Source organism: Hevea brasiliensis, chromosome 16 (genome assembly GCF_030052815.1).
Source record: "Hevea brasiliensis isolate MT/VB/25A 57/8 chromosome 16, ASM3005281v1, whole genome shotgun sequence".
Classification (NCBI taxonomy): Eukaryota; Viridiplantae; Streptophyta; class Magnoliopsida; order Malpighiales; family Euphorbiaceae; genus Hevea; species Hevea brasiliensis.
Window position 1 is genome coordinate 56,516,577 of NC_079508.1, and position 11,854 is coordinate 56,528,430.

The following is an 11,854-nucleotide window of genomic DNA, read 5'->3' on the forward strand; positions in this document are numbered from 1 at the left end:
TCACACATTATCATATTTAAAATATACAATAATACAATTCAACTAAACTAAACTTTAATCCCAAAAATTTAGAGTCGGCTATATAGATTCGCTTTCTCCACTTTAAACGATTTTGGTTAAATCCTCAGAAATTTATAATGTTTCTAGGTCATATTATACTATCATCTAATCTAACGTACTCTACTTGTTTAACTGAAGTCTCTGTATGTCTACGCTTCACATAGACATATAACATTGTCTAAAATGAGCCTTCCTTACTCAAAATGGAGAAGTACCATTATATGCAGACTTGCTACCCTCCATACTTTGGGGAAAAAAAAAGCACAATATATATTTGACAAATGTTATTATAACAATAATAAAAAAAAAAAATTAGTTACTTTTAACAGGTTATCTTCTTCAAATTTCTTCCCTTGCAAATTTTTTCAAGAGCAAACTAAATACATATCATTAAAACAGGTACTGCAAATTTCTTCAAGAATAAACTAAAGAGTAAACTAAATAATTTGATTTCTAAAAGTATGCATGATTCTTGTTAAATAAACCCTAAAAAGTTTAACCAGAATTCATCCTTTATCTTCTACAAGGGAAAGAAATTATTCATATCAAAATGAAAGAAACATTAACTGAAAAACCTAGCACACCTTATAATCTGAATCATAAAATTGGTGGAGGTGGACTTTCCCATATATTAAAGACATTTTCCTCGCTATGAAGTGCAAAGAGTCTATCCCCACCGATTGAAAAATCACAAATTGAACCTCCATAATTCTAAGCCTAGATGTCAAAACCCACTCAAGACCACAAAACACAAAAATGCAATCATCCATTGATGAAAACAGCTGCCCTTCATGTAATGCCAGTTTTGGATAACCTCCATAAATCATACTCGCATAAAATTATATCAATTTGGAAATCTTATCATAAAACCTTTATCCCTTAAATACATACTAAATATCATCTCATCCAAATCAATCAGAATAACAACTCACTATTCTTACCTAAATTTATAGCCATAATGCTGCCTTCAGAGAGATTGAATTCTACTGGGTCCAAATGGAAGGGAGTCCGTCCTCATCAATGACTTCAATTAACAGGCATTTGTTTCCACCCACAACCTATGGTTTCTTGCAAAACCCAATTGAAGAAACAAGAAGTTATCAAAAACTCAATATTGATACCATGCAAACTGAAAAACTCAATAAACAGAGTAAACAGTCCAAATAATCCAAAACCCAATATCAAAATAGGCCAGGCGTGAATGTCTCCAGCAAGAATTTCATCGAACAGCTTGTGGGCTTCATACAAATACTGAGACTGACAACTACAGATAGCCAGATTTTGAAGAGAGACATTCTTGAACTGTAAGGTGTAACAGCTCAATTAGGTATACAGAAATTTAGGGAAGTATGAGAAAAATAGAAATTGCAGAAAAAGGAAAAAATGTCTAATCACTCAAATTGCTCAAAAGTTACGAGAAATAAAATTAGTACAGAATACCCAGAAACTGCTTCAAATTTGACAAAAGAATAACAGGTAAAATGGATCCAGTATTCCAGAGATTTGTGTACAGAATGAGTACCGGAGATTTGAGCGCAAAATCAGAAATCCTCTGCTCCTTTCGAACCTAGCATCCAGGTCTTTCAAGCCAAATAGAAATGCAATGCAGACAGTTAGAATCCCCAATAATACAACCTAGAAGATCCATCCCATGCCAAAATATTCCTCGGCACTAGAGCAGCAGCAGCGTGGTGTGGGAGTGGGACAGATTATAGGCGATTTTGAGAAGATAAAGATGAGGGCATAAGAAGACGTTTTCCAAGTAAAGATGGATAATTTCATCAACTGACCGACACAAAATAAACATCTTCAAGTAAAATATGCCAACCTGACCAAATCAGTAAATCAACTCAAAAATCAAATCGGGTTGGTTCGATTCGATCTGCCTGGTTGGTTTAAACCAAATTCTTAACAGGCCTAGATGCGGGTTAATTATATTTGTCATACCTCAATTTTAGACATAGTCTCATCTCAATCTCTCAACATTAATTTATTGCTATTAAATAAATTTATTTTTTAAAAAACTCCAAATTATTTTAAAAAAAAACCTTTATTTGATTTGGAAAGGAAAAAGAGATTCATTTTGAGAAATTTGAGACCAAATTTAAGGAGGTAAAGAGTTGAGTTTCAACCAAAATGAAAATTGAGAAAAACTGACATGAAAATTCCTAAAATTGAGAGACAAATAGCAAAATCAACCCCTTATTCTGCATATTATACATCACAGCACAGCATAGACAAGAACAAAATTGCAAGTTTCGAAAACTGTAGAAGATTGTATGCATCACTAGAAGATGCTATGCTGTTTCTTTAAATAGAGAGGAAGACACTTGAAGCTCTAAAGATGAGGCAAACAAACGTTAAGGCAAATATTAGCTACTAAGAACAAGGATATTTTCTTTACTAAACTAAACCCAATTACCAAATTTATTTAAATTGGGTGCTTATACCAAAATCCTTTCTCTAGTTTGCACTCATCTTTTCTTTTCGAAAACCTAGTTCGAGTTAAGAGTTCTTGCATATAAAATTACATCTACACATTCCAAGCTCCATTTACTATAAAATTAAGCAAGCAAATTCAAAGAGCAGAAACAAATATTTTTAAAAGCAAACTTTAACTCAGAGATTTTAACAGACATACAAAGCATCAATACAAAATAAGCATTTATTCGCCTTCCTCATGCCCAATTGCCTATTATACAAATAACAGAACTTCAAATGAGCATACATGTCATGGTACATCCAAAAGGTAACGTTTTTAACATAATTCATACATACAAAAAGGATATATGGATTACCACGGGCAGATATCGCAAAAGAGCAAATGAACCTTACATTTTACAGGGCCAAACGAAGAAGACAATCCAAATCCTTCCTCAAATTTGTACAGGTCCAACCCTTTTAATTTTGTCAAGTTTCAGCCAGATTCAAGAAAATAATAACAATTTAGTCTGTTTGGGTCAAACTTAAATGAAAAACAATAAAATTTTATTGCTGATATTAATATAAATATTTTTTCCCCTTCTCCTCACTCAATCCCTCTCCCTCTTTTCCACATCTTGAGAAGCAGGCAATAGTTTAGATAATTGCAGAATCTGCCAGTGGGTGGTTCTGAAATTGTTGTGACCATGTTTGTGGTACACAATGGTTTCTATTGGTGCACTTCATCTACTGGGATTTCTATGACATGGCCATCTTCTGGGATTTCTATGACATGGCCATCTTTCATAATGCCATTGTTGAACCAAAACTAGATAAAACCAGACAGATTCACTTAAAACGGAAAACATAAGTTAATGATGAACTAGGTATGACATGTGCTTTGCTGTGGGTTATCTTTTCTTTTGGATTTTCAAGAAAGTCCATATGGTTATTAGTTGTGAAAAAAAAAAGTATGGTAGCTTTTTTTTCTTTTTACAATTGTTCTCTTTGGGAATCTGTAAAAATGCACTATTGAATAGTTATCAGAGATCAATCTTTTTGAATCTGTAAAAATCAATGATATTAAATACCAGAACGGTGCAGAACACATGTGAGTAAATTACAAACATTAACGGTATCATCTAATTCTACTGTAATATCACTGAACTGCATGCCTTATAATGACCTAATAATGCCCAAAATCATGTCCAATCCACATTCTCTATATGCACAAAACCCTATAAAACCAACAAAAAACATATGTACCCCATTAAAGACAGAATCAAAATACTGCAATTTGGCTCTAATTTCAAGTTATGAATTAGAATGCAAATTCCAATAAATGTCCAAAGCAAACAAAAGAATGTGGAGAACATTGGAGGGAATTACCAGGAAAGTTGAGGGGAAAGATTGAAGGTGCTAAGCCATTAGGAATTTACCACAATTGATCAAATTGAACACAAGAATAGCGAACAATCGCCGGTTATGTTGCACAAACAGGAATGAATGCACCAAGTTAGAAAGAAACAATGACCTTGCGATTAGTTGTTCCATCTGGAGACAACAGCACCCAAGATAATCTATCACTTGACATAAAGCCTTTCTTTGTATTTAGATTCTAGCTACAACATTTCTGTATCAAATGGCACATAAATTGATGAAAATTATTTGGATTTCTTTAGCAATTCTATCAACAATTGCAAATGTTTGAAGTCCAAACATGTGGAATGATGAATTAATTCATTATTGAATTAAAATTTATGATAAGAGATATATGAAAAAATATTAATACCAACTCAACTCAACTCAACTAAGCCTTTATCCCAAAAATTTGGGGTCTGCTATATGGATTCGCTTTCTCCACTCTAAACAATTTTGGGTTAGATCCTCAGAAATGTGTAATGCTGCTAGGTCATGTTGTACTAGTCTCCTCCACGTCAATTTAGGTCTACCCATTTTTTTCTTTCTATCCTCTAACCTAATGTGCTCTACTTGTCTAACTGGAGCCTCCGTATATCTACGCTTCACATGAGCAAACCAAATTAATCTCCCTTTTCTCAACTTATCCTCAATTGGCACCACTCCCACCTTTTTTCTAATACTCTTATCACGGACTTTATCTAGTCTAGTATGGCTACTCATCCACCTTAACATTCTTATCTCCGCAACTCTTATTTTAGACGCATACGACTCCTTCAGTGCCCAACACTTATTACCATATAACATAACCGGTCGTACGGCTGTACGGTAAAATTTTCCTTTCAACTTATTAGGAATCTTGCGATCACATAAAACTCTCGTGGCACGTCTCCACTTTAATCATCCGGCTTTAATCCTATGACTAACATCCTCCTCACATCCCCCATCTACTTGAAGGACTGAGCCGAGATATTTAAAGTGATTACTTTCGGACAGTATCACTCCATCCAAACTAACTTCTTCCCTATCACCAGTTTGGCCTTCACTGAACTTGTAATGCATGTATTCTGTCTTCGTTCTACTTAACTTAAAGCCCTTTGACTCTAGAGTACTTCTCCAAAGCTCTAGCTTTCTATTGACTCCGTCTCGCGTCTCATCTATCAGAACAATATCATCTGCAAACATCATGCACCAAAAAATACTCTTTTGTATATGTTTCGTCAATTCATCTAAAAGTAATGTAAAAAGGTAAGGGCTTATAGCTCATACTTGGTGTAATCCAATTGAGATCGGAAATTCTCTTGTGTCCCCTCCCACTGTGCGCACAATAGTAGTTGCTCCTTCATACATATCTTTCAACACTTGTATGTACCTAATAGATACCCTCTTTTGTTCTAACACACTCCATAAGACATTTCTTGGAACACTATTATAAACCTTATCCAAATCAATAAAAAACATGTGTAGATCTTTCTTCACATCTCTATATTTCTCCATCAAGCTTCTAATGAGAAAGATCGCTTCCATAATTGAACGATCGGACATGAAGTCAAATTGATTGAGAGAGATAGAAGTATCATAACGTAGTCGATGCTCCACAACTCTCTTCCACAACTTCATAGTATGGCTCATGAGTTTAATTCCCCTATAGTTTGAGCAACTCTGTATGTCTCCCTTATTTTTAAAAATAGGTACTAAAATACTCCTCCTCCATTCATCAGGCATTTTCTTTTAGTTTAAAATCTTATTAAATAATTTGGTTAATCATGCCACTCCCATATCTCCCAAACACTTCCACACTTCAATTGGTATTCCATCGGGTCCACAGACTTTACTCACTTTCATTCTCTTAAGTGCTTCCTTTACTTTTAAAGATCTAATCCTTCTAGTATAATTCACATTCTTTTCTATTGTTCTATAGACTATATTCACGCTATTACCATTTTGACTATTATTAAAGAGATCATTAAAATAATTTCTCCATCTTTCTTTAATGTCCACATCTTTCACCAACATTTTTCCTTCTTTATCTTTAATACACCTAACTTGATTGAGATCTTGACATTTCCTTTCTCTCCTCCTTGCTAATCTATAAATATCTTTCTCCCCTTCTTTAGTTTCAAATTTTTCATATAACTTTTCAAAGGCCTGTGGTCTTGCTTGACTAACTGCCTTTTTTGCATTTTTTTTTACCATCTTGTACTGTTAATATGCCTCATTATTATCACATTTAGGTAATTTCTTATACCATTCCTTATTTTTCTTCACTGCCTTTTGTACTTCCTCATTCCACCACCATCTCTCTTTTGAGGGTGGTCAATGTCCTTTAGACTCTCCGAGTACTTTTCTAGCTACTTCTCTAATCTTTGATGCCATCTGTATCTACATATCATTGGCCTCCATATCTAGCTTCCATGCTTCGGACTCGAGAAACTCATTTTTGAACTTCACTGACTTTACTCCTTTGAACTCCCACCACTTTGTTCGAACTACACAATATCTTCTTACCTTAGTTGAATTATTCCTAAACTTGACATCCAAGACCAATAACCGATGTTGACTTGTTAAAGTCTCTTCTGAAATGACCTTACAATCCTTGCATAGAGCTCTATTTGTCTTCCTAGTTAAGAGGAAGTCAATTTGGCTTTTATGTTGCCCACTTTTGAAAGTCACTAAATGTGGCTCTCTTTTTATAAAGTAGGTATTTGCTAGTATTAGGTCGTATGCCATAGTAAAATCTAGGATACTTTTTCCCTCCTCATTTCGACTGCCAAAACCAAAACCTCCATGAACATTCTCATAATCTTGCCTATCACTTCCTACATGTCCGTTCAAATCTCCACCAATGAAAACATTCTCTTAATTCGGTATGCTTTGCATTAAATCATCCATATCTTCCCAAAACCTTTGTTTACTCTCACTATCTACTCCTATTTGTGGAGCATAAGCACTAACTATATTTATTGTTTCTCCTTCTAATACTATTTTTACTAGTATAATTCTATCTCCTCTTTTCACAGCTATTACAGCATCTTTCAATGTCCTGTTTATGATTATGCCCACTCCGTTCTTGTTTCTCTCCTTTCCGGTAAACCACAGTTTGTACCCTAAATTACTCACTTCCTTACTTTTCTCTCCTACTCATTTAGTCTCCTGCATGCAAGCAATATTCACCCTATAGAGCTCTATTTGTCTTCCTACTTAAGAGGAAGTCGATTTGGCTTTTATGTTGCCCACTTTTGAAAGTCACTAAATGTGGCTCTTTTTTTATAAAGTAGGTATTTGCTAGTATTAGGTCGTATGCTATAGTAAAATCTAGGATACTTTTTCCCTCCTCATTTCGACTGCCAAAATCAAAACCTCCATGAACATTCTCATAATCTTGCCTATCACTTCCTACATGTCCATTCAAATCTCCACCAATGAAAACATTCTCTTAATTCGGTATGCTTTGCATTAAATCATCCATATCTTCCCAAAACCTTTGTTTACTCTCACTATCTACTCCTATTTGTGGAGCATAAGCACTAACTACATTTATTGTTTCTCCTTCTAGTATTATTTTTACTAGTATAATTCTATCTCCTACTCTTTTCACAGCTATTACAGAATCTTTCAATGTCCTGTTTATGATTATGCCCACTCCGTTCTTGTTTCTCTCCTTTCCGGTAAACCACAGTTTGTACCATGAATTACTCACTTCCTTACTTTTCTCTCCTACTCATTTAGTCTCCTGAATGCAAGCAATATTCACCCTTCTCCTTTCCAAGGTATCCACAAGCTCCATTAATTTTCTTGTAAGTGATTCAACATTCCAAGTACCAACCCTAATCATCCTCCTATTTTGTTCCTTCCTAATTGGTCTCCTTCTATGATATCTTCTATTATTTTCTATGTCTATTTTGTGCTCTATTCTACTATCTGTTCTACTATTTGTCCTATGGACTAACTTCTTTACTCACACCCGTCCATGATGTGGGAGCCCTTGCTCACTTAACACCATACCTAGGCGCCAACATGGCGCGTCGCTTTCGGTGAACGCCCTACACCCTTGCATATTTCTCACTACGCCTGGGCTCCAATGTAGTGCGTCGTAAGTAGAGAACGCTCCAACGTTTATATCATTTGAATCCATATCATAAGGTGTGACGAAATTTTTATTTTAGTTGTTACCTACCGCAACCCTCCTCCTTTATCCAGCTTGAGACAGGCAAAACGCAAACTACTTAGGCGGAGTGTGAAAAAAATATTAATACCAAAAAAGTAAAATTAAGAGCCATCACATGGGTGACTAGATTCAGAATTTTTGGTTCAACAACTCTGAGCAAACGAGGCCTCAAAGCAACAATCTCTACTTATCATTCAATTTTTATCCTTTAACCTGATATAAAATAATTAAAAGAATTTAAAATTGTCATAATCATAAAAAAATAAATTTAATGTCAGAAAAATTATGGGAAGAAAATAAGAAAATAAAATTAAAGATGGTGATGCTGCTCACTTCACGAGATAAAGAATAGTTTGTAAGGTGACATGTTTCTATATTCACTCCCCTGCAAAAAAATTTCAACCGGTAAGGCAACTGATTGTCATTATTTGACCAAATTGACATCCTTCAAATTTGGTGGCTTAGAAAAGATAAGGAGTAATTAATTAAATTTTAGCACTCACCTTGAGGACAACTTGAGTACCATATGGAGTTATCACGGTGATGTCTAAAAGACTGGGCACTGCCACAACAAAACACACAGAAGACAGACATATTGAAAACTTTTTAAGGGGGAAAAATATTTACCTTTCTCCTCTTTCATTTTCTTCTCTGCCATTTGCTTTATTTTACTTGCCTCTCCCAAAACTTGGCACCATTTCTCTCTCTCTCTCTCTCTCTCTCTCTCTCTCTCTCTCTCTCTCTTTTCTTTTTACTAAAAAGATCAGAAACAAAGAAGAGGCAATAGATAAATATAAACTGGACCAGTTAATTTCAGATACACATTTCAAAAGCCACTATTGGAATTAGGAAGAATATTGCAATTAAAGGTATTGTTGTGTGGGAGATTAAGGACAATTGGGAAAAAAAAAAGATTAAATAAAAGGAAAGAAAGAAAGAAAGAAAGAAATGCTTCAAATTATGGATGCTGGGCAGAAGATTCTAAAGTCAATAACCACCATATCTCAACTTTTAAATGCTAAATAAGCAATGAAATATGCCTAGAACCATTAAATTTAAGAAAAACTATTAGGCTATTGTAGACCCTTATTTTGTGATGAGTATGTGCATTGAGGCTGTGGGAAACCCGATGACGAAAAAATTATATGACTATAAGATGTAATTAGAGACATGGAGCTGAATTATTAATTTTGTGGCATGATCTTGAAAAAAAAAATTAATAATAATAATAATAAAGTTTTGGGGAAATTAATTTAATTAAATTTAAATAAAATTTTATTTTGTTTAAATTTAATATAGGTAGTTCTTAAATGAATCTAACTAAGTTTAATTGGGCTCCATGGGCCTAAGAAAGCCTAGTTTGGAATTTTAAATGGGACCCATTTAATTATTTTTTAAAAATTAAAATAACAAAATATCTCTCTCCTCCTTGGCCCCACACCTCTTCCTCACTCCCTATTGGTGCCTTTCATTTTTTCCTGTCTTCCTATTGGTTGAAACACCTCACCCATATCCCAGTCTTATTCGAATTCTGCAATCGTAGTTGTTTAAATCATCTAAAACTTTATCACCCTAAGACTCCAAACCCTATCACACCTCTCTCCCAAAACCTATAAATACCCTACTAGAGAAGGGAAGAGGAGAGGGTGGGAAAAAAGAGGAAGAGAAAATTCAGAGCTATAGAAAATTTGGAGATATTCAAGACTCTTTGAGTTTTTCCTTATTTTTTCTTTTCTTCAAGAAGATTTTCATACAAGATTTCTAGAAGGTCAGTTTTTATTGTTTTCTTTTTAAGATCTATGTCACACAATATTTTAATTCTATGCTCCTTGTCTTCAATTTATTTTATATGTTCATATATATCATGTAATCATGTTTAATTTGAGGGGATACACAACTCTGCACATGTTTAGTTTCTGTCTCTCGTATTTTTATTATTTTTCTTTATTTTCTGAATCTGTAAAAAATTTGTAAAAATTATATTCATATTCTACACGAAATTCTATTAATTTTAAGCTTAAGAATCACTAAAAAAGTTTTAATATTTTGTAAGTTATGGCTGTTTGAAATTAGGGTTCCTATAAAATCTGATTTGCAAGATATCCGACTTGTAGAGCCCATATCTCTCTTGTTCCTTAATATTTTTGTGCAAATCTAGTGTCTAAAATTAACTTCAGAATCTTATAAATCTTTTCCAATTGGCTTTGCATTCATATCTGTTGTGGTTAATGAGTTATGAATTTTACAAAAAAGTAGTACGATTTTGTCACTTAGAAAAGTTACGATTTTTGTAGACCATTCGGCTAGGGTTTTATTTGATTTATAAATTTTATGATCTTTTATGATATGTAGGCTGTCTTCTATAATTTTTTTATGATTTTTAGGCATGTATAACTATTTTTAAAAAATCAGATTTCTTGCTACCGTTAATCTGCCAGAATTAGAAATTGTATATTTATGCATGTTCTTGTATTTTCTTGGGTTTTAATTGATATTTGATCTATTTTTCTGTGTTCTTTTAATTCAAGAAGTGTTATGAAGTGTTTGGATCATGTTAGAAGACTTAGACTATTAGGTAGTTGTAACTAATTAGGAATCTTAACCCTTTAGGAGACTAGAGTTAGAATCCAATATAAATTGTTATTAATATTTTCTTTATTTCTTTTATTTTCTTTAGTTTCTTTATTTTTTATTACAAACAAAATTGGTAAGTAGCCCTAAGGTAAGTACCAAAGATGGCATTTGCGTGGAGCTTATACGGAGCTAAACAGGAGTAAGCCAGGGATATCATTGTCATACTAGAAGAGAATACCCTTTTTTAAGGGTAGCTTGCCCCAATGGCAACTGCATTTACCAACAGGTAAGTAGCCCTAAACTTCTCGAATAACCATTGACATGAAATTGTAGTAATAATAGAACTTTTATTTGGTAAATTAAAATTAACTTTATTTTTAATTTAACTGACTTTTGCATGTAATTAATTTAAATAAATACTTTGTAAATTAAAATTAATCTTGTTTGTAAATTAAACTAACATTGGCATGTAAATAAATTTAATTTAATACATGGTAATTGTAAAATAAATTTGCATGTTATAAATCTTTATTAGGTTGTAATTATTTGGGCCTTATGTGATATTAGAATAAATTACACATGTACATAATTAACTTAGTTTAATTATCCTTAGGATAACTTGGTGAAAATTAATTAATTAGGTTAAATAGAAACGTAGAGTTATTTGAAATTGAATTTGTTTGTAAATTAAATTCTCAATAATAAATTAATTTTAATCATCTGGTAAATATCATTTAAATAATTAGCAACCCCATAGATAGGAATTACTTGTGCATGAAAATTGTGTGTAAACAACAATCCTTTTGTGAATTACTTGCGTGTGTAGGATTAGAATTGCATTTTTAGGATAAAGTTTAATAAAGGAATAATAAACAAGACTTCTAGAAACATTAGTAGAGGACTGGCACTTGAATTAACGAGGTTAGACCAGGCGTAAGGGGTGCCTAACACCTTCCCCTTACGTACCCACTATCCCGAACCTAGACATTAGGCTATGGTAATGACGGTTGTGGAAACTCTGCAAGGAGTAAGTTGCCATCCATGACCCTCGGAAGAAACACTGAATATATCCCGGTTATTACCCGGGTGGCTACTCCTGTCTATCTATGCCTTCGTGGCATAAATCCTTAGTACCGTGGTAATGTTATAGGAAGACGGTACTTACCAGTGGTTTGATTCTATTAGGATTGTATGAAGTGCATGTCTAGGAAA

At 33.5% G+C, this 11,854-nt stretch overlaps 1 protein-coding gene and 1 long non-coding RNA gene across 3 annotated transcripts; both read right to left on the reverse strand.

Annotated features, from left to right (window-relative positions):
* Positions 1-435: 435 nt before the first annotated feature.
* On the reverse strand, positions 436-4,270 carry LOC131174490 (uncharacterized). Of its 2 annotated transcripts, none has more exons than XR_009144807.1 (2): positions 1,583-4,270; positions 436-1,362 (listed from the first exon to the last, which is right to left on the reverse strand). XR_009144807.1 is itself a non-coding variant. In XM_058137998.1 (2 exons), the coding sequence occupies exons 1-2, from the start codon at positions 4,073-4,075 to the stop codon at positions 1,087-1,089; spliced, it is 336 nt and encodes a 111-aa protein (XP_057993981.1). In that variant the 5' UTR covers positions 4,076-4,270; the 3' UTR covers positions 483-1,086. The 2 variants fall into 2 exon arrangements, 1 of the variants encoding a protein (XP_057993981.1); XM_058137998.1 differs by having other exon boundaries at positions 483-1,362; positions 4,016-4,270.
* A 3,940-nt stretch (positions 4,271-8,210) lies between these two features.
* LOC131174414 (uncharacterized) lies at positions 8,211-8,792 on the reverse strand. The gene is made up of 3 exons (XR_009144689.1): positions 8,572-8,792; positions 8,402-8,453; positions 8,211-8,281 (listed from the first exon to the last, which is right to left on the reverse strand). It is a non-coding gene; the product is annotated as an uncharacterized LOC131174414 (long non-coding RNA).
* Between the last annotated feature and the right edge of the window lie 3,062 nt (positions 8,793-11,854).